This window comes from Tilletiaria anomala (assembly GCF_000711695.1).
Source record: "Tilletiaria anomala UBC 951 chromosome Unknown K437scaffold_162, whole genome shotgun sequence".
Lineage (NCBI taxonomy): Eukaryota > Fungi > Basidiomycota > Exobasidiomycetes > Georgefischeriales > Tilletiariaceae > Tilletiaria > Tilletiaria anomala.
This window is the reverse complement of record NW_013546860.1, coordinates 4,051-26,575: the sequence shown is the minus strand read 5'-3', so window position 1 is coordinate 26,575 and position 22,525 is coordinate 4,051. Positions and strand designations below refer to the sequence as shown.

The following is a 22,525-nucleotide window of genomic DNA, read 5'->3' as shown; positions in this document are numbered from 1 at the left end:
CTACCTCTACCTCTACCTCTACCTCTACCTCTACCTCTACCTCTACCTCTACCTCTACCTCTACCTCTACCACTGCCCATTTCACGGCCTCTGCCAGTTGGACCGCCTGCAAAAATTTCGGAGGAAAAGGCGGGGAAGCAAAAATCCTGCTGCGTTTATTTTGCTTGTCTGCCTTTGACGACGATTGGTGGGAGGGTTAGCTCATCTTGGTTTACCAAGCGCAACACGAAGGCGAAAACGAGACAAATGAGTGGTAGAGCTCTCCTGTCTTGCTTGGGAGATCTAGAGTATAGGAGTGGGGAGAAAATGTGGAGATCTACGATGTTGAGCGATTTGGGCGCAAATGGTATGCGTCAAATGGTTTATCAAGAGAATGATGGATGGGACAGGCAATCGGTATTCAGTGTATTTACATCCCTCAAGAAATTCCGAGAGAAACCTCTGCATATCATACTGGTCGCCTTGTTAAGGAGAGTCAAGACAGTCCACAGCCAATAAAAAACACCAAGTTAATGATTGTTATATCTCGAAGTTGGGCTGTCTAGTAACTTGGTAGCACCAATCAAATTATTTGATGGCTTCTTCGTTATTCAAACCGCGCTGGTGCCCTTACAGCGGTCTGGGCTAAAGGAACTTGGGTGGCATTAGCTTTGATGAACAAAGAAATAAAAGAATTGCTCTCTACACCCTCGTATTCCCTCCTTCCAAAGATGAAGGGACGCGACTCTTCCTGCGGAAAGTCTGTGGGCTGCTACAGTGCAGATAATGGTGAGCTATTGCATTCCTTGGTTGTTGGGGCTTTTCTGCCACCTGGACGGCGTTGGCTGAGCGCAGGCCGAAGCACCAAGTTGAATTTGACTGGAAAGCAAGCCGCAGGCAATCTTTCGATCGACCAAGTCTCTCCTTCCATGCTTTAGAGAGTTGCACAGCAAGCCAGCAAGCGATAACCATTGCGCTGGCGAAGCTCACAATGACCTCCTAGGCTGGAAGAGAGGTAATACGAAGAACGCTGACGGCGATGAGAAGGATATAAGACGATCTGATCTCCACGGAAAGCCAGGTTGACTTTTTTCCGCCTTAAGCGATGGCGAGTTGTACACGAAAAGAGAAGGGGAGGGGTTAGATGGTTGCCTGCAGCAACCTGCTCATCGATTCATCACATTCCTTTGATATGGCGTCCCCCACCGTAGAGGGTGAAGGGTTGAGAACAAAGTTCATAGTCGCCATGCGACATTATGTAATATCATTTTCATGAAGAAAGACACCCTTTTAACCCTACCTGAGCCTCAGGCTCCAGCATGCGTTTGTTTATGGTGATCCCTGGAATGATTTTTCGGGGAGAATTAGCAGCGATCATCGGCAACGTGAGTCTAGCCAGGAGATATTCATCTCATCAGCTTGGGTTTAGCCCGCATACCCGGCTGTCTTTACATAGGAGTCTCCTCGCCCTGCACCTGGCTGATTAGCAGGCAGGTGATGGCAAACCTCCTGCGACAGGCGGCGAAGGGCGAGCGATAAGTGCTCTTGTTGATCGTCGTGCTTTCCGGTGCAATCTTCCGCTTTGTACCTAGGTGTGTATCGCGCTTCTGTGCAACCCTCATCGTCTTATCAATCAACAAAGGCTGACCTGCAGCGCCAACTGGATCATTTCGATCTGCGCCAGGTTTCATCTGAAGTGCTTGGCGGAGAATCGACTTGACGCGTTCCATCAAAGAGCCGCAGCGCTACGTGCTCAATTGCGCTGGCTGACAATCCAGAGGGAGCAGAAACCATGTTCAACGAAACAAAAAGATCGGACACCGCCGCTGGTACTGTAGGCGGATCTGCTTCCTGGGACGCGAGTGATGGCCAATTCTGGACAGCGCTCAGCACTGACGTCGAGGAAGTCGTGCAGCAACATCCTTCTCTGGCGGCCGCTCCCTCGATGGGCCTACCAATGCGGAAATCAAGCGCTCACCATATCAGCGCCGCGTACGCCGAGACTTGCGAGCAGGGTACTACCTCGTATAGTCGTATGGCGCAGGACGCGCCTGAAGCTGGCTCTCAAACGGACCCGTCCCTTCCGACGTCAGCCTTGGCGCAATCGCGAGAAAACGACGCGCGCTCCCATGCAATGACATTAGCACACTCCACCACTGACTCCGAACCGCGCCCTAGCTGGTACTCTTCGGTCTCACGGCGCCCTCGCCGCCGTATAAACAGCATAAAATCCCTCAATTCAACAGTTTGTTCTCCACATGAAGACGATGTACCCCCACCACCACCTGGATTGGCCAGGCTAAGGAAGGGGAGCAGCAATTCTTCTCTCCGCGCTAGAGCTGCTGCGTCTGCTGTTGGCTCCGGAGCTGCAGGTGCTGCTGTGGGTGCTGATCCCAACCTGCTTGATGCGGCTCAGAACGGATCAAGGGCGTCGCCTTCTTCCGCTGGTCAAGCGAGCCCACAGTCTCCGAACGCTTCCATCAGTAACCCTTGCTTCCTGCCTTCGCTTCCCGATCTACTCGAGGCTTCCGTTGCCGGGCCGAGCAACGGCTTAGGCAACAGGGGCGGCCGCAGCGCCATCGCCAACCCCTTAATATCCAACAAAAATACGGCGCGCTACCACCGTCCGACAGCTTCGCTCAGCACTCTGCTCTCCGGGCCGACGCTAACCAGGCCGCGATCGCGGTCGACGTTCTCCCGCTCTCCATCCCTGTCTGGCGGTTCTGCGAGCACATCCACATCGACCTCGCTATCGCTCGCAGATGAGGCACTCGCCTCTGTCCCGCCTCCAAGGCCCCCACGTCCCGACTCAGATGCCATGGGCATCAGCACAAGGCGCAGCCGCACACTGGACGAATTCATGCCAGCTACCGGATCCAATCCATGCGGAGAAATTTCCGCTTCGAGCTCTGCGTTGCCCTCGGGCTCCGCGTCAGCATCAGCCGCAAGCCAAGGCTTCAGCTCGGACAGTGACGATGACGAGTGGCGCGAGCGGCGAACGACGTCACATGGAGCGGGGCGAGACTCTACTTCCGCTGCAGCGGCCCCAGCCGCAGCCGCATTCTCCCAAGCGGGTTCGCATGCGCGTAAACGCTCTCAATCGCGTTTCGCAGGCCTAGGATTTGCCTCCGTCCGGAGCTCTCTGATATCCAACAGCAGCGGCAATCTGAGCAAAATCGTCAGCGGCACCGCCAGCCGAAGCTCCAGTGCTCTTGGCGTCGCTAGTTCTGGCACACTCAGCTCTCGTGAGAGTAGTCCCGCTACCTGCGCTGACGAAGGCCATGGCACCATCAGGTTGCGAAGTCGCAAGAGTCCCGCTACAGGAGCCGGGGTTGGTGAGGATGCTCGTAGCAGCCGCCATAGAACCGGCAGCGGAACGGTCAGGGTTTCAGCCACTGGTCTCTTCTTGTCGCGAGGAAGAAACTCTTCCATGGAAGCTTTTGGCGAGGGCTCTATCGCGGACATATCGGCTGAGTCGGCGGCCCCCGAGCAAGTTTTGACAATGTCCCGAGCGCCAAAAAAGCACAATACCGATACGGCGATATCAACTAATGTCGACAGTTCGAACAAGGTCGAACAAAATGGAAAAAGAAGCGTGATAAGTCGCCTCAAGATGCTTGCTCTGCGTAAAAAGGAGTGGGCGGACAAGGGGCAACAAAAGGAGCAGGACAAGGGAAGGCAGATATCATGTGAGCTCCTCAAGGAGGAAACGAAGAGCAGGGACGTTGCAACGAGCGAGAAGCTAAGCGGTAACGTAGGAAACGACACGAGAGGAGATGACGCTGCCAGCGTGTCTGCTAGGACGAGTCTGAGCCTCAGCATTCGCAGCAGCTTCTCCAGCATACGCTCTTTCTCAACGCGAGACAAGCGGGCTTCCACGCAGCTCAGCCTGCCGAGCGGAGCGCCTGCGAGTCCTCTCAAGTTGCCGGTGGCATCGATGCCTTCGTCCCCACGAGCAATTGTGTTCGCGGCCGCAGCAGGAATGGAAGAGGATGCGCTGTCGCAACAACAGTCATGGAAGTCGCTACTAGAGCAAGGCGTCGCCGCTGACTTGGACACAACCAACGACAAAATGTATGCAACGGTGACAGCGACAGGAGACCCAGACAAGGCGCATGCACTTCTGCTCGACGAATTGGGCATGGAGGATGATGACGGCACGATGCGCGCAACTCGCAAGGCCAAATCTGCGATCAATCGCCAGAAAATACAGCAGGCACGCAGTATGTATGGCGCTGGGTGTACTAGCGACGCTCTCCCTGTGTTACCCACCACTGCGCTGTTCCGGAACGGCTCCACATCCTCTAGCGGTGCGTCCGCTTTCTTCTCTGCGGACTCGGGCGGAGAGTGTAGCGAGGCCAATACGCCGCGCGCTGAGAAGCATGCATTCGATTTCGGCAATGCGGATGCTGATGCAGCCGCCTTGGCGGATGCCACGCTTGGGCCCGGTGGTTTGGGAACAGACCTCGAGCGCAAAACCTCAGGTGCGAGTAGTCGGTCGCTCTCCAGCAGTCGGCTCGGCTTTCGCCACAGCATATTCAACAGCAGCATCTCGTGTTCTGTTGATGGGCATAGTGGGTCGGCGACACCGGGCTTCGAATTTTCATACGGCCATGCATACACGACAGACGAGGAGGGGAAAGGGGCAGTCGCTACGGCGGCAAACGCAGAAGCCACAGGACCAGGGGAGATGAAGCAGGTCGAATATATTCTACGATCTAAGCTGGCCGGGCGCGATGCATTCGCGCCGCTGGACACACGTGGGCTTGGCAAGGAAAAGAAAATGACCGTGATTGAGAGCCCGACGGGTGGCGACGCAAGCGGCCTTGCGAGAAGTATGTCTGTCACAAGTAGCCTCAACAGCGTCGATGCAGCCGGACGCTATGGCGCCAACTTTCACATCAGGACCGGCAGTTTTCGGAGTCTCGCACCGAGCCTACTAGGCTCGGATGCCGCCAGCATCATATCTGCTGTGTACGAGCAAGCGCCAACAACACTTGAGCTGGAGTGGCGAGAAGAACGGGAAAAAGAAGAGAACTTCTGGTCTACAATTGGGCAATCGCAATTTGAGGCTGAGGAAGCGCAAGACCCTTGTTTGCCGTACGGTACGACCGTGCTGGTCCGGCCACCGTCTGTGAGCACAGCCACCTCCGTCCGCGAGCTTTCGTTACCCGCACAATTGGCGCATATGGACGACAGGCAGAAGAGGTCGCTCGTGCACGAGCTTGCAGAGCGCGAGCTTTGGTGGGAAATTTGCCACGCACACACCTATGAGGATCAGCAAGCCAGCTTCCCGATGCTTCAATGCCTGCTGCGCTCGCAACCTGGCGCGGAGGCATTCTTTCGCAAAGCCATTCTGCCCATCGCAAAGTCATGGCATGAAAAAAAGGTCAGCAGGTATGTGGATCGGCATGGAGAAGGCGACGCTACTCGCTTCAGCGCAGTTTCGACTGTCAGCTGCCTTCAACAGACCACAGTTTCCATCCTGGCACACCTCTATGCTTGGCAGCTTTGCGGCCTGACGCCCGTTGAGGAGATTCCTCAGCTGGACTATGGCTCGATGCTGCTCTTGCCGTACCGGCTGCCAGTTGACCAACTGCGCAACGGTGGGTTTGAAGTAGACATTGTCGCGGCTCGCGCGGCAGCCTATGTCTTGCGCGTTCGGCGACCGAGCCGGTGGGACAATTTTATTTTCCGCACAGAGCAGCACTTCCAAATCCTTCGCAAGAATCTGCTCAAAGAGATGGGCAGCAAGGTTGCGATTCCAAGATTGCCAGGCGCATCTGCCCTGCACAGACCAGTTCTCCTTGACACGGCGTCCCTGCAATTACCGACGTCAGCACGCTGCGACTCGGTAGGTGTGAGGGAATCGCTTGCAAGGCCGCGCAATGCCTTCGAGGCCGATGACCAGGATCTCGACAGCGACTCGGACGAAGAACCACAGCTGGACAAGCCTCGCTCAAAGGCTGCTAGGCGCTTGCAAAGAGCTGCGTTTGCTGGGCCAGCCGTCAAGCACCAGGTTCCGTCTCCGAAGCTTTTGAACAAAACGAGTCACGAAGGAATCGTGCAATCGCCAAGGAAGGTGGAAATTCGGTCCAGATCAGATCCTAAAAAAACCCGCATTGGGAAGCCCCCTCGCGAGCCTTCCCCGCCTGCCTCTGTCCAGTCGCTCAACCTGAAATCAGAGTCAAAGCTCAATCTGTCGCTCGCTGAAGGAGACGAATTGTTGACAACAGAACGTGCAGCTCGCGCCAAGGATTTGCGAAGATGGCTTCGCGACGTTCTTGCCATCCGTGGTGTCGGTCATAGCCATGCACTACAGTCTTTTCTTGTCACCGGCAAGGTTCCCGAGCACGAGCTGAAGAAGGCGAAGGCCGCTGTACAAGAAGCATTGATCGCTCAAGACTTGAAAGCGGAGGAAAGAATAATGAGCGCAGGTCGGGATGCGTTCGTCTCTGGCGCGATGCAAAACGAGGTCTTCAGTCTTGCCTACCGTTGTCTTAGTGGAGGTAAGCGACTTGCTTCACACTTGCCGGAAGGAGCTCGAGCTAAATGTTTATCCATCGCTAGATGAACTTTTGCAGATACCCCAGTTCTTCAAGTCTTGTAGCGTCATCGGCCAACTTCCGCGTGACTATCAATTGGCACTCAAGTGGATCGCTTCTCAAGCTGCACATTTGGCCTATGGTATTTTTGTAGCTGGCGACGAGTCTCACGGAAACCTGTCCCGTGCGAAGGAGCTGTACAAGATGCTGCCTTGGCAGACGCTTGCGTCTTCAATGCGCAGTCCTGCATTCGCCATGGTCAAGCAAATTCAACATCGGCTGCTCCAGCGGCGGTTCGTGCAAGATATGCTCGACTTATTCCTGCAAGACGATCCCGTGTCCATCCAGAAAGAGCTCAAGCTGCTGCGACAAAGAATTCGATCGAACACGGTCGAGCAGAAGCTTCGCAGGTTCGTCGAAGCTCCGCAGGCGTTCAAGGCTATGGTACGCCAGTCGGCGGACGAGGCTGGAATCCCCCTTGTCGTTGCTATTGTCCGCGGTTCGGACAACCCCCGCTTGAATCGGTGGGTGAATTTGAATTACTTTCTACGAGGATTCAGCTAACGCATATCGAGTCTATTTGCAGACCGACGCTCGAGCGCATCATTACAGCCAGCAAAGCCTATAAGGAGTTCATGGCAACCAGACCGACTGCGGTGCAAAAAAACAGCAACACAAGCCGCGAATACCTGCTTGTGAAGGATTTGCAGCGCATGTTGCGCCTCTATTCGCTGTGGCGAGATGGACATCAGATCCGCTCCATGATTGCCAAGGCTGATGTTGCTGATGCGATTGCTGAGTTGTGCCAGCCGATCACGGACCTGCTCTGCACCATGCAACGCGTTTCTGGCGGCGAAGACAGTCTAATACACTTGGCGTCATGGCTGCACGGCCTGCTAGACCTATGTGAGGGTTTGCGAGCGCGAGTGCAGGACCCAGCCCGCTCGGTCGCTGCCATTACCGAGCACATCGAATTTGGCTTCCGCGATGGCTACGTGCTCTTGCACCAGGTCGCGCTCGAGGCGCCGGATGTGCTGCCGTTTAGCCGCATCCACTCATTTCTTCATGGGCTCGCCGCGGCCTCTTTGCACTTTCACTTTGATGGCCCCTGCGCGCCAGTCTCGTCAGAGCAGAGCAAGTCAGGCGCTTCGGCTGGCGCCTCCAATGCCGACTTGGGTGCAATGGCAGGCGAGCTTGAAAGCCTCTCGCGAAAGCACCTTTTGCGCAGCCAGGAAATCTTCGCACGCTGGATCGCGGGTGACTGCGAAGACGAGTCTTCCATCCTTGTTATAGGGGACCTAGCGGGCAAGACGCGCAAAGAGCCGTTCTTCCCGCGCGAGCTGCCTGCCAAGCCCCACCTGCCTCAACTAGATCAGCTTCTGGATCATTTCCGCGCCGCATGCAAGCAGGCATTCGAGGGCTCATAAGATGCTATTTAGCCTCACAGCTCAGAATCATATGGACTTCGCCCATCGCTGTTGTGTATATGATCGTTGCACTGTCCCGTCCCATGCAATACAATGCTCTCTATAGTTGCAAAATCTCGTCTGCGGGCAAGCCTTTCCAGCTGCGGTTCTCGTAATCTACGAAAGACTTAATCATGTCGTCGGCTTGCCTTTGGATATCCTTGAACGTGATGCCGAGCATCTTCTCACTCTTGGTGCGGTCAAAGACTTTCTGCTTAACGTCCTTGCCGTTACCCGGCTGGCCTATGGGCGTCTGCTTTTTGATGTCGTCCGGCACGCTGCGCGACGCGTGGATGGCGTCTGCCCAGTCTTGCCATGTGTACGGCCCGAAGCACGCGGGCAGGCGCTGGCCGCCGGCCTGGTCGACGAGGAGCGCCTTGATATGCACGTCAGCGACATCGCGCACGTCGACACAGTTTCCCCCCGGGTTGGCGAGCGTGTCGGCGTCCTTGTTACCGTGAATGAGCGCATAGACGTACGCGGCGGAGGTGTTGAGCTGCTCCGACGTGCTTACCTCGTGGATCAGCGGCCCAAGCACAAGTGGAGGTTGCACCGTGCTCAAGTCCCATGTCGGCTTGTGCGTCTCGACGAACTTCCACGCGGCTTTCTCTGCCAGCACTTTGCTGGCGCGATACGCGACGATGCCGGGGACGTCCTTGCCCTGTTTCTCGACTTCTTTCGGGTCGTACTCGTTCCAATCTTCATCGACGTTGAGGTACATGCGGTCCGGCTTGCTCGAGTCGATCACCGCGGCATAGGATGAGGTGATGACGACGCGCTGCACGTCCTTGCCGTGTGCGAGGACTGACTTGAGCACGTTCTTCGTCCCGTTCACTGCGGGATTGATCAGCTTGCCAACCGGGTCGGATTCTGCAGGTGCAGAGGAGGCAAAAGAAAAAAAGTATTTAGCCTGCGTTGCCGGTGGGGCTAGCTTTCTCTGCATGCTGCTTCCATGAAACACACCCGTGTTGAAGTGGAAGGGACTGCCAGTGTGCGCGACGCCGTGCACGCCCTGGACCGCCTGGTCAAACACGCCGGGCTTCTCCAGATCCTCCGCGATGGCATATTCGAATCTGTCACCGTACTTGCTGAAGAGCCTTTTGAGGTGCTCGCCCTTGTCTGCGGTGCGCACCGTCGTGCGGACCGAGAGGCCCTGCTTGAGCGCCTCGAGGCACGTCCACGCGCCAATGTAGCCACTGCCTGAGGTGACAAGGATCTTTGCGTTGGTTGCGACGGCGGGCATGCTGGGATCAGTATAGAACGTCCTGGTGTGTTTCGGCGGCTGGGTGCGGGTTTAGTCAAGCTAAGTCTCTGAATCTGCGGAAATGGGTATATAGTGAGTGTCGGGACCGAAGGCGATGCACCTCGCGCTGCGGCATTTATAACCGATCTTATTTCACCAAGACAGGAGGTGGAACCATGCCGATGGGAGTTGTGACGTGACGAAATGTGGCCTGCCTTGCGAGAATAACACGACGCTTAGCTCCGATAGCCCGCGATTTCCTTGGGACGTCCATCGTCCTTATCCCCCCACGCCTGCCCACCTCGCTACGCCCGCGCTGCACGAGCTTGAGCTTGCCTTGGCCATACCGCCGGCGGGTTGAGCGCTACAAGGTCGGCAGATGGGGTTCTCGGCCGAGAATATCGGTGACCAAAGAAAGCAAACAAAGAAGTTGCCGAGGTCTCTCTTTGGAATGCTGTGTAGGGGTGACACCCGAGGATTGAGGATCGATGAGCCACTGTCTCACACGTGCCAGCCATGTGGTGGGTCCACAGCACGAAATCAGAAACGCGCCACAGGAACCGACTAGAAGTCGAGAGTGCGCCAAGAGTGGGTGCTAAACTGCCAAGACTTGGCCTATTTGCCATCTTACAGAAGAAACCGCGCCTCTCTTCCCCCTCACTGGTTCCATCACACAGCTGCAGTAGCCACTGCCTTCTGTCAAAGACCCAAGAGATGGCGCGTGCAAACGCTTGTCCTCCTCCATCACTGCCCCGTCAGCTCTGAAACTTCCCCATCTCCATCTTTCACAGAGCGCATGTGGCAATGCTTCATCATCAGATCGCCGAAGACATGGCACGCGCCAGTCCTTGGGTGTTGTGCTCCTGCGCTGAAGCGTTGCCGCGCGGTGCCCAGCCAGGACGTCGTCTTGACTCGCCAGACCACTCGCTACACTTCCACTTACCTACGAATGAACGCCTTTCAGTCGCTCTCGTCCCTGCCCAGTGCCTCGATCGGGGGTTTTGCTTGCCCCCCTCTCATGCCTACTACGTGAGGCCAACCCGAGCAGTGCCTGAGCGCATTCGGACATCCACCACCAACTTGGTTGCAATGGATGGAAAGCGGAACGTGCAACCAATGTTGCAACACGTTTCTTCGTGAGATGCGAGTCCATTCAACTTCTGAGGAGGCTCTTCGCAGCAAAACGTGGTGGCTGATGTGCATTGGACCATGTCGCATACGAACGATCCCCAATCGCCATCCTGGCTCCACAGCTTTTCGCTTGCACTTGTCTGTTTCTCTTTTCCCCTCCCCTAAGCTGTTCTTGGTCCACGTTTGCCACTCAGGGTGGCCCATTTACCAGAAATGATATTTAAAGTCACTCGTTCTTCGGCGTTGTTCTTATCCAGTCCTCCTTCCCATGTCCAAACCCTCTTTGCTTTCAACAAAGAGCTGCAGCAAAGCCGCTGTTTCTTCTTGCTGCTTTTCTGCTGCGTTTCCGTCTTCACAAACCTTCTCACCATCACCATCCACAGGGAACAACCGTGAAGATGGCGTGGCACGCTTACGACTACCTCTTTGCGCTCAGCATGATCTTTGCATTTCTTGACGCATATGGAATTGGTGCGTATGCACAATGAACCTGCATGGCAGTGTCGTGCACTAACCATATTTTGCCGCCACTCACGCATAGGCGCCAACGATGTCGCCAATTCGTGGGCCACCAGCGTGTCCTCGCGTAGTGTGACCTTCAAACAGGCCATGCTCGGCGCCGCCATCTGCGAGTTCCTCGGCGCGGTCCTCGTCGGCGCGCGCGTGACGAGCACCATCAAGAACGGTGTCATTGACCTGAAGTCGTTCAATGGCGACGCGGGAGTCACTTTGCTCGCATTCACCTGTGTTATCATTGGCGCCAGCGCCTGGATGACGGTCGCGACGCGCATGGCCATGCCCGTCTCCACCACGCACACCGTCGTCGGCTCGCTCATCGGCGTCGGTATCGCCGTCCGTGGCAACGGTAGCGGCGTTAAGTGGGGCTGGAACGGCGTCGCACAGATTTTCGCCTCGTGAGTGCAGCAAAAGGAGCGTGTCCCATGGATTGTTTTGAACTTCACGCTAACTGTTTCAACGAATATTTGCTTCTCATAGCTGGGGAATCGCACCCGTCGTTTCGGGTGGCTTTGCAGCCATCATCTTTCTCGTCACAAAGTTCCTCGTCTTGCGCAGCAAGAACCCCGTTCAACGCGGCCTGATCCTCTCCCCGGTCTACTTTTTCATCGTTGCTGCTGTTCTCACGACAGCCATCATCGTTAAAGGCTCGCCATCGCTCAATCTGAGCGAGCTGCCAACGGGAACGACCATAGGCGCCATCTTCGGCACTGCCAGCGTTGTCAGCTTGCTCTCCATCCTCTTTTGGCTTCCCTGGGTGCACTGCCAAGTCGTGCGCGGCGACTACACCATCCGCTGGTACCACATCTTCCTCGGTCCGCTCCTGTGGCGCCGCCAGCCCCCTGCGGATGCCTTCACCTCGGAACAGACGCGTGCCGTCAGGGACTACTACGAGGGTCACCACGACGAGGACCATGTCCGTACCAGCATGCAAGCGTTGGACGACGTCGAGCGTAGCGAGAACAACTCCATAAACGAGAAACAGAAATACGTCGCCGATAATTTCGTCGAGGGGCAGCAGCCGCAACCGGAGCCCGGCAAGGAAGCCACTCAGCAGAGCGCCGTTCCCGCTTCACCTCAACGACCTTTCAAGTCCAAACTTGCCGCCCTCGAAGCCAAGCTCTCGCGCCCAGCAAACGACACGCTCCCCAACGGACGCCCTCGCCCACCTGACTACAAGAGCTTTGAGGGCTCCTGGCTTGAGCCATGGAACCTGTACACGGTGCTCCGGTACAATGCACTCCCATGGGTATGGTACACGCTTACCGCTGGCATCCGCACCGACGTGCACAAGATGCAGATGCACGGCTCCAGCAAGGAAGTCACGCGTCTACGTGGTATCCATTCGCATGCGGCACACTACGACAACAACGCCGAGCATCTCTACTCGTTCCTTCAAGTCATGACCGCATGTACTGCCTCGTTTGCGCACGGCGCCAACGATGTTTCCAACGCCATCGGCCCGCTCTCGGTCGTCTACTCGATCTGGTCCTCTGCTGCATTCCCTGGGTCCAAGGAGCCGGTGCCCGTCTGGATCCTTGCATACGGCGGCGCGGCGATTGTCATTGGGCTCAGCACGTACGGTTGGAAGCTGATGAGCGTCCTCGGAAATCGCCTGACGTTGCACTCGCCCTCGCGCGGTTTCTCCATGGAGCTTGGCGCGAGCTGCACCGTCGTCATCGCCAGCTACCTCGGCCTCCCCGTATCGACGACGCAGAGCATCACAGGCGCCACAATCGCCGTCGCGCTATGCAACGGTGACTGGCGTAGCGTCAACTGGAAAGGGTTCGCCTGGATCTTCTTTGTGAGTCATAGTATCGCGGACTAAACCTGTCTGAATGAACTGTTCCTACGTGATCTCTTCTGACTCTTCCATGCACCTTCCCCCTTTGGGCTTGATTAGAGCTGGATCCTCACCCTCCCCATGGCTGGCTTAGTCTCCGGTCTCCTCTTCGCCATGATTGTCAATGCTCCTCGTTGGGGCTACGCGGCTCCGGTTTGAGCGCATACACGTTCGCTCGACGCGGCGTTTCTTTGGACTTTATTTTACCTGTGAATATTTGGGGTATGGCATGTACTCTGAGCATGCATTTTTGCACTTTCTTATATTGAAACCAGTGATGACAATATCTATGGCGAACCGTTTTAGTCTATGTTCTCGCTCACCAGAACTTCCATGGCACCCACACGTCCTTTACGGTAGAGCCCTTGGTCTCGTCTTCTGAATCCACCACGTAGTACCACGGGTACTGGGCAGCAGTGAGGCATGCGTGCTGCGGGACAATGCGAATCTTGTCGCCGATACACACCGCCTTGGGCTCCTCAGCGTCACTTTCGTTGCTTCTGCTGCTGCTGCTTCTCCTGGGGTATGCCCATTCTGCCTGCCACTTGCTTGTGTCACCTTTCCGCAAGGCCAGCACACCGTGCTCCTGGCTCGCGCGGCTGATCTCCCATCCGATCCTGTCCGTCGGCCAGATAACGTGCCCGAGCCCGCCAAACGGTCCTTGATCTTTGGACATTGCGATGCCTCCCGCGTCGCACATCGCTTCGTCGCCAGGCTGCACATGCCCGGATGGATGCCACTCAAGCTTGTTGGTCTTGGACGTCGATGCACGTGCAGGATACTCGGCAATAACGGTGGAAAGTATGCTGAAGGCGACATCAGACATGGCGCCCCATCCTGATGGGGATGTCGAGCAGTCTGTGCAATCCTCCTGCTGCTGTTGTGTAGGAATAACCTTCGTGGCAATCTGCTGCAGGTCGAGGAAAGGGTAATTGCCACCGTGGAGCTCTAGTATACCGCTGAGCTTGGCAAGCGCCTCGTTCACCTTTTGCTTCTCGAAAGAAATCGCAGCATGAGCGGTAGGGGTAGACCCGACGGAGAGAGTAAACGGGAATGAATGGCGCGATGCCCTGTGCCGTTCATCAACACTGCCCGCGACCGCACCGTAGAGTACCTCCTTGGCCATGCGGCATGCGTCGTCTGCGGTACGAATTTCGGTGTTGAAGAAGCCATCGGCTTGTTCGAGGTTCTTGCTGGCGTACGATTGACCTGCGTGAACATAGAATCCAAAGATGGAAACGTGCGGGCATTGCTCGTCCACGAGTTTGATGAAGTGCTTGAAGTAGGCTGTTGTCGTGTCCAATCCGGCCCGCTTCCCTCCGCATTCGATCTTGACAAATACGCTCCACGGTTCTGTCCGCTCACTGCCATCGTGCGTAAGAGCAGACATGAATTGCTCCAATGCCAGGACTTGCTTGACGTTGTCAACCATCAAGCGTAGCTGTGCTTTCCGGCCAGCGGCACTGTACTCTCGAAGGGCAGTTCGAAGCGCGAGAAGGTCTCCCAGTTTGTCCATCGCTGGAGGCAGGCTGTAGAGGACCTGTTGAGCAATAAATGGGATCGTCAGCCATGCCAGGGAATCGATGCAGGGCTGTTTTGTCGGACACGAACTTCTTCTAGTACACGCTTCATCTGCCCTCTGTCCGCTGGATCGTTGGCATCACTCTCTTCAATAAGGCCCCAGCCCTCTTGCAGGGTCGAGACTATGGCGCGCCCAGTTCGGAGCGAAGGTCTGCCGCTGGGGTCCGGGAGGAGCATGCACAAGCTGGCCTCAAGCGCCTTATGCGTCTTGACATGTGCCCTAAACTCGACCCCCCACACGTCCTGCGCGGCCGACAGCATTCGGGCACAGTTTCGCCTCACTCGTGAAATGTCCACGATTGCCGCAGGTGTACGGAGAGATGTGAGGGGTTGGCCACCGAACAGCGCTCGCAACGCCGCTTTGGACGGCCGCGGAGCAGCAGGTGTCCCTGGCTGTATGGAAGGCACCGAAAGCGACATGGAGAGAAGCTGACGCTGCTTCGAGAACTTTCACCTCTAGAAGGATAATTCAAAACACCAAGCAGAAAGTCTGGCTGATGCTGTTACTATCGGGATTCCGGACTCGGTCGAATCAGAATCACCTCGACCGTTCATGGGGGATCCAAACGGCAACGGGGCCGGGACTATTTAATATGGAATGAGTCAAAGTTGGTCAGCATCAGCGTGGGGGGACGACACTCGACGTGGACGAAGCGTTTCCTGAACCGAAATACTACCTCTGTTATCGGACCATCCCAGCCATCATGTTATTTTTGTTCACCTCGCTCTAGACCTCCGAATCTTTTCACCAGATCGACATCGTCCTGTATCATCAACTTGTTTCTATCTCCTTTGACATCCAAATCATCTTAAAATACGGACATATTCAGAGAAAATTTTCACCATGAGCGTGGAAAAGGGCAACTGCGCTTCGCTCAAGTCTCGGTGAGTGCGAGCATGGTTTTGCTAACCTTTCCTAGAGGAGCTGATGCTGTGATCATCGCATCCTCTGGCAGCTCAGATATCTATTCGCACTATGCAAAAGCTGGCGGCCTGCTGTATCTCAGCGGCCAGGTTCCTATGGATGGCACGGGCCATATTGTTCCCGGTGGGATCGAGGAGCACACCGCCCAATGCATCTCCAACATTGAGCAAGTCCTCAAGAGCGCCGGGTCTAGCATCGAAAAGCTCGTCAAGGTCAATATCTTCCTCAAGCATATGAGCGACTTTGATGCGGTCAACGAGATCTATGAGAAAGTACTAGATTTCGTTGACGATTGGCGGTGTGATATGTGTACCTCTGACGGTATACCTACGTTTGCGCTTACAGGCTCTTCCAACCCCCAAGCCAGCAAGGACTTGCATGCAGGCTGGAAAGCGTGAGTCGAATAAGATTGGAATCACAAAGCAACACTCGCTGACTTCTTTGTTTCGCATGTTAAAGTGCCTCTGGATGTGCTGATCGAAATCGAGGCTGTAGCACTAGCCTGAATCAGGCGCAGATCTTTGCCACCGTCAAGCAATTGATCCAGAACGGTTTCTCCAATATTTCTCCCAGAAATTGCAATTCATTTCATGATACAGTCCACTCCTGCCCGCTCCGGCGCATTCTGATGGTTTGACCGGACCTTGCTCCATTGGGAACACCTTCGTCCAGTACGATGTGTCCATTGACGAGCACAGTCTGTACACCTTTCGCCTGTCTTTGCGGTTGGTTGAAGGTTGCCTGGTCGCATATTGTCTTGGGATCAAAGATGACCAGATCGGCTCGGTAGCCTTCCTTGATGAGCCCGCGATTCTGCAGGCGGAGAACGCGTGCGGCTCGGTATGTGAGGTGCGAAACAGCTTCCTCTAAACCACCGTCGAAGATCTTTTCCGGCTGCACAGTCCTGTATACGCCCCCTTCTGCTGATGCTGCAGAGTATAAATCTCTCTCCTTGCCTCTCTCGAGGTCACGCGCGTAGTGGCCGAGGAATCTGGGGAAGGTACCCCAGCCCCTCGGATGCGGCTTGGTGGAGGTCAGGATGCCGTCGCTACCACCGCAATGTTTCGGGTGCCGCATGATCGCACGCACATTCTCCTCGTGACCAACGTGCTGTAAAATGGTCGTAGCGAGCTTGTCAGCTTGTAAAAGATACACCAGCTCTTCGAACGCTGTTCGGCCGGACGCAGCGGCGACCGAAGCGAGCGTCCGGCCGACATAGCGCGAAGCAAGTGATGCGTCGCCGACGCCAGAAATCTCGATCGTGTCCCACTCCAAGGTGCATCCATGGCATCCGTCCGTGCCGACGACCTCGACGTCGTGCTGAATTCGTTTCCGTGTTACTGGATCGTTGAGGCGTCCTAGAATCGAGTCTGTGCCGCCAGCGGCGGCCCAGCTGGGAAGAAGCGCCGCTAGCGTCGTTGAACCAGGCATGTATGGGTATGTATCCAGCGTGATGTCCACACCGTCTTGGATTGCGTTGTCGATCAGGGCCAGAAACTCGCCAGCTCGCCCGGAATTCTCCGCAAATTTGAGCGTCGCGTGCGTCAGATGCAAACGAACGCCCGTCTCTTTTGCCAGTGCGATCATTTCTGCATACGCCTGCAGCGCGCCCTTGCCGTACGAGCGGGTGTGTGGGCAGTAGTAAGCGCCGTACTGGGCGACGATTCTGAGCAGCTGACCGAGCTCGCTGTCCGCAGCGTACATACCCGGCACATAGGTGAGCCCGGAGGACATGCCTACTGCTCCTTGTTCGAGAGACTGGAGCAAGATTTCTTGCATGCGCGTGATCTCTTGCAGCGTGGCTGGGCGCTGGTTGTAGCCAAGGACAAGCATGCGGAGGTTGCCTTGCGGAACGAGAAAGGCAGCATTAGTAGCTATCCGGCTCGTGTCCAGAAGGTCCAGATACTCGGATACACTGCCTTGCTTCCACATGCTCCAGAATGTCTCATCTTCAGGATTTCCGTTCCACCCAGCGATCTGCGTGCGAATTTTCTCCAGGCATTCAGGGTCCACTGGAGCGTAGGCGATGCCGTCTTGGCCGATGACTTCTGTCGTTACGCCCTGCGTGACCTTGGCGAAGTGTTCAGGTGTGTGCAGCAGCGAGAGATCGGAGTGTGCATGCATGTCGATGAAGCCGGGGCACACCGTCAACCTCCCGTCTTCGCAGTCGATCACGCGTGTGCGCTCCGAAGCCAAAACATCTGCTGGGTGGGTAAAAATCTTGTGAATTGTACCTTCCCGTATCAGTACGCTAGCAATGTATCGAGGGGTCGATCCCATGCCATCGATTATGGTCGCATTTCGGATAAGAACGGGTGCAGCTTCTTGGACAGACATCGTATCTATGCGGGTGGTTGGCAGCGGGAGCAGCCGACGAGCTGTTTGCTGCTTTCTGCGCGCGAGTATTTGTGCCTCTTATCTACTCATCGAGCTGATGCATATCACTGCTGGCTACAGCGAAGATGAAAGCTGGCAAGACTTGAGGTGGTGAAACGTAATAAGCCGTTCGACCTTTCGTGTCTGATCTTTTTATGAGCGCATCACCAATCGATGGTCGACGATCTCTCTAGGTTGCCGACAGCGAGTCAAATAGATATGCCGGCTTGTACAGATATGCATCAAATCCCTTGTACCCATTCTAGCTCCTTCGCGCGCGTTACGCTAATTGGGATTCTTTCTGTTCTCTTCAGCTGTGGTTTCTTTCAGTGATCTGTGGTGCGATCAGCTGTGGGGTCTATCCTCATCATCGGCTAACCAGTGCATCTTGATTCATGTATGAGGGCCCCCGCGTTGATGATAATTGGAGGCCCCCTTCTTTGATGAGGGGCGGAAAGGGCGCTAAGAAAGCGAGAGTGTGCTAGTGCGCTGTGCCGAGCAGAGTCGGCGGTTCCAGAAAGATACGGCGATAGCGCCCAGCGCTTTCCACCCCCGGACAACAGTGCTATCTCCAGGGATTAGCATAAATGGGCGATGCACAAATGTGGCTTGCTCGACTGCAATTCGCCAGAGATTACCACAGTCAAGCATTGCGACCTTTGTGCTTGCTTGCGGGAGACTCGAGCGTTTGTTGCAGCGGCCATCACGATGAACGCCGGGCCCACATGTACCCTACCGGCTCCAACTGGGTGAAAACCAACATCCGAGGAGCATCTGCTAGAGAAGCGTCTCAATCGAAAAGCAGACCTGATCATCTTTCCGGTCCTCACCATCATCTACCTGTTCAATGCTCTTGATAGTGGGAAGAGCGTGGAGCTGCTCCTCTACCTACTGCATTTGTATCTCTTGCTGATGCCACAGATTATCCTCTTTCATATTCTTGGCAATGCTAAAGCGGAAACACTTGAAAAGGACGTTCGCCTTTACGGGCAGCAGTACGTTTTCCTGACAATGATTTTCACGTTCCTTGTGAACTGTAACAGGACTCATCTCGCGTTGATGCCTCGATGAGCTGGCGAGTGGATTCTTTTACAGTCTGCTTGTGCGGAATCCCCCCCCTGCTTGTTGTGAAGAAGTACAGCGCCGGTCGGTTGGTGCCCATCTTCATGTTCTGTTTCGGGTCCGCCTCGTTCATCCAACCCGGAATCCACAACTTTGCAAGCCTTTTCGTTCTCAACAAGCTGTTAGGCATCTTGCAGAATCCAATGCTTCCAGAAGTATGATCATCAACTGCGATGGTTTCAGCCTGAACGCTGACTTGCTGATATCCTTGCACAGGTAGCGTCTTCTATTTCTCAACGTTTTAGACCAGACGTGAGCTGGAGGGCCGAGTTGGCGCCTTCCGTGCTGCATCCTCCATTTGCGGCGCATTTTCAGGTCTAATCGCATTCGAGGTTTTCCAGCTGAGCCACCCGTCGATCGCTGACTGACGCATTCTCTTCCTCATCGGGGACGGCATCACTTTCGTATTTGCCGACTTTGCCTACCTGATCCTGCCGTCCACCCCCGCGGACCGCACGCTTTCCCAGCAAGGACGAGATGATTATCTCATGACGGTGGATCGAAGCCGGCTCATCCGTGTCAACAAAAGCTCGACATTCGCGATGTGTTTAAGCCATTCACATACTGGCCACGCCGTCTGGGCCAGCATCTCCTACACTTTTGGCATCCCGTCCATCTCCGTTAATACGGTCCTGTCGCAGATTTTCACAGGTCTAGGATACGACGAGTTCAATACGGACCTCTACACCGTTGCGCCAAACGTGTGCGGCGCCGCTTTTCACATCTTCGCCACCCAGTCTAGCGAACCGTTCCCAGAGCCGGGACTCCACATTTTCTTTTGCTTGCTCGTGGGCCTGGTAAAGTGGAATATGGTCGCAAAAGTAACCGCCAGCAACGTATATGCCATGTACGGCGCTTCCTTCCTGGCTGCCATGGGTGCCTTTGCGTCCAGCGTGCTGGTCTCCGCGTGGTACACGAACAATACCAGCAGCGAATCAAAAAGAGCGGTCCTGGCTGCCGTGAATATGCAGAATTCTTTTCGTCCGCTTCTGACGTTTCTTTCAGGCGAGACTGACGTCAGCCTTGTCTTGCGCTCCTCAGGCCACGGTAAGTTATGCTGGCCTGATGTCGGCCAATAGCTTCTGAAGCGAATGAGTCCGCAACTCATCCCGTCTATCGCGATTTCTGGCACTTGTTGCCGGCTTTGTGTGGTCATCACATTCGCCTGGATAATGTACATGTGATTGGACAATGCACGGCGGGACCGAGCACAAGGAGGCTCCAAGGTCCAAGCCCAAATTCTTTCCACGAGCGCCCTGGTAGAGAGCTGGAACTCGCACAGCTATAGGTTGGCGTGTTGAACGTATGCGACCGGGGGGAATTGTGAACACTGTGTAGATTCCATAGAGAGCTGTCATGTTTGAATGACACGGATGTAAATGTACATTCCATCCTTGAGCAGGATATCGTCAGACGGCGTCAACGCGGATTGATCTGTTCAAGATGGTGGTATGTGACGGCTATTTTTGGCTTTCACATTGGCGCGCGATTGTGTCGCCGTTGCTGAAGCCCTGCAGACTAGAGCACCATGATGCGTGCTAGCGAATAGAGGACCACCGTGAGGATCACGGCAGGGCTGAGTGTGTGGTCATGCGCCCCAGCATTTCTTGCGCCACTTGTGGCAGTGAGGGAATTGGTACCCCGAGTTGTCAGGCTCGTCGAGAATCCAGAGCCGAATCCGTGGATGGCCTGCTCAAAGAATTGTTCCACGTACGGGAAGCCCCATCCTTCACCAGTGTTATCCGCTCCAGGGAACAAGCGGAGCATCGGAGCAGGCGCTGCAGAAGAAATGGGCGAGGTGGCGTTGGCCACGATCGGAGGATACGCTGTCGCCAGCAGAATGCTGTCGTCGACCGGAAAGACCAGGTCGTCGAAGCCATTGACAGACAAAATCTGCCCAGGCTGCAAAGTACCAATAAGACCTGGAGTTGGGAGTAAAAACTTGAATCCGCTTCCACTTGCAGTTTGGCAGTTTGCAGTCACAAGTGCTCACCCTGGTTCAGTAGACTGTAATGCCATGCCTCGCGAGTGAATTCTACGGGATCGTCATAGCCAAAAGCGTGGCCTAGCGCGACCGGAAGGCTGATAGCAAACCAAAAGAGTGTCCGGGCATAGAACGAGTCGCATGGCTAAGCCCTTGTTCGAACGCGCCGTCGACCGCACTCACTTGCACGGATAGCTCAAAGTCTGAGACGCATTGAGCCAGCTACGTAATGCCTGGTTAGTCATCACATTCCTCGGATCGGCTGACCCACACTCACTCTTCCTGAAAGGTGTAGTGTACGGGTCCGCCTTGTCCGACGCCAGCGATGAAGTGCTCGCCCATGAGGTACATTAACTTGAAGGTCCAGTACGCTGCGGTGGACAGTCCAAGCACGAAGAGCTTTTTTGCATCGTAGAGGTGCGGTTGGCTTTGAAGATATTCGACGACGGCGGACCATAGGTTGGTATCAGATGGCGGCGTGCCTTCTCCTGCGGCGCCTGCGTAAGTGTAGCGGCCCGTGATTGGCGCGTCTCCCGTGCCAGGCATATCCATCACAACGACGGCGTACCCGAAGCGCAAAAGCGGAGCGATTGAGGCCATCTGATCGGGTTTGTTAAGCCCGAGACCCGCGATCAGCAAAATTGTAGGCAGTGGACCTGCTCGAGCAGTCTTCTTTCCATTCTTGTCCGTCGTGGCTGGACGGAAGGCCCACACGACGAAGTCATCCCGAGCGTCGGGATAGAGTTTTAAACTGTTGTTGTAGGCGAGCGAAACCTCTTCAAAGGTGATGTTGTGGGCGACGTCCATGGCACTCTTGAGTGCATCTTTAGATGAATTGAACGTCTGTAGCTTCAATTTAGAAGTGCTGCCAGGGCCGATCCAAGGAAAGTGGGAAATGCGGAATAGAGCTTGGGCACGGCTACAGAACGGAAGGAGTTGGCCTCCGCATTCTTCGGCATGAATGGGATATTCGGAAGCACGCTCACAGAAAGTATTCGTATGATGTTGCATTATTGCCAGATGTTTTTGCGTCCTTAGCCTGCTGAACCAGCGCATTTCCTGGATCGATGAACGGGGCCGCCCAATCATCGTCTGCGATCGTACCGCAGGTTTCGTTAGGGTAGGAGGAGATGAGGAATTGAAAGACCGGCTCGAGATCAGCGAACTTGCCGCCCTGGTAAGGGTAGGCTCCCACTTGAGCCTGTAGGGTTCTACGCGTCAATGTTCTGCTGCATTTTGACTTCATGAGCGCACGTACAGCAAGCTCAAGCTTGGTTGCCCAAAGTGTACTCATGTTGTGATGATGAGGCTGATCTCCGACCATCCTTGGAGTCTGATAAGTCAGGAAGGTTGATGGCGTCAGCCGCGGCGGTGGGGCCTGGGCCCATACCGTTAAGGCAGCAAAGCACCAGGCGAGCGCGATACCGATCAGACTCATGGAAAATGATGTGGCGATAGTCAGACTTGTGCGTATGTCGCTGGGTGAGGCCAATGAAAAATGGGTGTGATGCGATCGCTGGCTTTATACACATTTTCTGGAAGAGTGAAGAGCGCAAGAGGTGGCAAGGATAGTCATTGCCAAATACCCAAGATTCTGTGTGCTCTCTTGGCCGATAAAGACGAGCCGTATTGATGCCCCAGTGTCAGGTCCAAGTTTTCAGCGAGCAAGCAGAGGGGAGCGAATGCATTGCATCACCGAGACCGCTGTAAAGCGATCGGCACCAACATTCAATCGTAGGCATCTCCGGGAAAGGGGTGGTCCTGGACTTGCTCTGAGTCGATTCGAGCTTGAGCTAGTCAGTACAATCAGAGAA

The 22,525-nt window shown here is 55.3% G+C and overlaps 9 protein-coding genes across 9 annotated transcripts; 5 read left to right on the top strand and 4 right to left on the bottom strand.

Annotated features, from left to right (window-relative positions):
- The first annotated feature begins 1,396 nt into the window (after positions 1–1,396).
- K437DRAFT_52983 (uncharacterized protein) lies at positions 1,397–8,001 on the top strand. Its single transcript, XM_013384666.1, has 4 exons — positions 1,397–1,571; positions 1,664–6,488; positions 6,550–7,048; positions 7,111–8,001. Exons 2-4 carry the CDS (start codon positions 1,772–1,774, stop codon positions 7,949–7,951), a joined length of 6,057 nt encoding a protein of 2,018 aa, XP_013240120.1. The 5' UTR covers positions 1,397–1,571; positions 1,664–1,771; the 3' UTR covers positions 7,952–8,001.
- K437DRAFT_276762 (putative D-lactaldehyde dehydrogenase) lies at positions 7,974–9,376 on the bottom strand. The gene is made up of 2 exons (XM_013384665.1): positions 8,954–9,376; positions 7,974–8,860 (listed from the first exon to the last, which is right to left on the bottom strand). Exons 1-2 carry the CDS (start codon positions 9,231–9,233, stop codon positions 8,052–8,054), a joined length of 1,089 nt encoding a protein of 362 aa, XP_013240119.1. The 5' UTR covers positions 9,234–9,376; the 3' UTR covers positions 7,974–8,051.
- A 1,386-nt stretch (positions 9,377–10,762) lies between these two features.
- K437DRAFT_265255 (putative PHO89-Na+/phosphate co-transporter) lies at positions 10,763–12,708 on the top strand (the record flags this gene model as incomplete). Its single annotated transcript, XM_013384664.1, has 3 exons — positions 10,763–10,835; positions 10,906–11,278; positions 11,361–12,708. The coding sequence occupies 3 exons, from the start codon at positions 10,763–10,765 to the stop codon at positions 12,706–12,708; spliced, it is 1,794 nt and encodes a 597-aa protein (XP_013240118.1).
- A 334-nt stretch (positions 12,709–13,042) lies between these two features.
- On the bottom strand, positions 13,043–14,749 carry K437DRAFT_276760 (uncharacterized protein; the record flags this gene model as incomplete). The annotated part of the gene is made up of 2 exons (XM_013384663.1): positions 14,335–14,749; positions 13,043–14,263 (listed from the first exon to the last, which is right to left on the bottom strand). The coding sequence occupies exons 1-2, from the start codon at positions 14,722–14,724 to the stop codon at positions 13,043–13,045; spliced, it is 1,611 nt and encodes a 536-aa protein (XP_013240117.1). The 5' UTR covers positions 14,725–14,749.
- A 452-nt stretch (positions 14,750–15,201) lies between these two features.
- On the top strand, positions 15,202–15,735 carry K437DRAFT_229634 (Endoribonuclease L-PSP; the record flags this gene model as incomplete). Its single annotated transcript, XM_013384662.1, has 3 exons — positions 15,202–15,501; positions 15,575–15,623; positions 15,689–15,735. The coding sequence occupies 3 exons, from the start codon at positions 15,202–15,204 to the stop codon at positions 15,733–15,735; spliced, it is 396 nt and encodes a 131-aa protein (XP_013240116.1).
- Positions 15,736–15,786: 51 nt separating this feature from the next.
- K437DRAFT_260061 (D-aminoacylase) lies at positions 15,787–17,961 on the bottom strand. The gene has a single exon (XM_013384661.1). It carries the CDS (start codon positions 17,564–17,566, stop codon positions 15,818–15,820), a length of 1,749 nt encoding a protein of 582 aa, XP_013240115.1. The 5' UTR covers positions 17,567–17,961; the 3' UTR covers positions 15,787–15,817.
- A 665-nt stretch (positions 17,962–18,626) lies between these two features.
- K437DRAFT_52842 (uncharacterized protein) lies at positions 18,627–19,132 on the top strand. Its single transcript, XM_013384660.1, has 2 exons — positions 18,627–18,882; positions 18,944–19,132. The coding sequence occupies exons 1-2, from the start codon at positions 18,673–18,675 to the stop codon at positions 19,046–19,048; spliced, it is 315 nt and encodes a 104-aa protein (XP_013240114.1). The 5' UTR covers positions 18,627–18,672; the 3' UTR covers positions 19,049–19,132.
- A 137-nt stretch (positions 19,133–19,269) lies between these two features.
- K437DRAFT_271073 (uncharacterized protein) lies at positions 19,270–19,813 on the top strand (the record flags this gene model as incomplete). The annotated part of the gene is made up of 2 exons (XM_013384659.1): positions 19,270–19,686; positions 19,769–19,813. 2 exons carry the CDS (start codon positions 19,270–19,272, stop codon positions 19,811–19,813), a joined length of 462 nt encoding a protein of 153 aa, XP_013240113.1.
- Positions 19,814–19,846: 33 nt separating this feature from the next.
- On the bottom strand, positions 19,847–22,293 carry K437DRAFT_52724 (uncharacterized protein). Its single transcript, XM_013384658.1, has 7 exons — positions 22,146–22,293; positions 21,970–22,044; positions 21,698–21,912; positions 20,989–21,630; positions 20,895–20,933; positions 20,721–20,809; positions 19,847–20,649 (listed from the first exon to the last, which is right to left on the bottom strand). Exons 2-7 carry the CDS (start codon positions 22,033–22,035, stop codon positions 20,246–20,248), a joined length of 1,455 nt encoding a protein of 484 aa, XP_013240112.1. The 5' UTR covers positions 22,036–22,044; positions 22,146–22,293; the 3' UTR covers positions 19,847–20,245.
- Between the last annotated feature and the right edge of the window lie 232 nt (positions 22,294–22,525).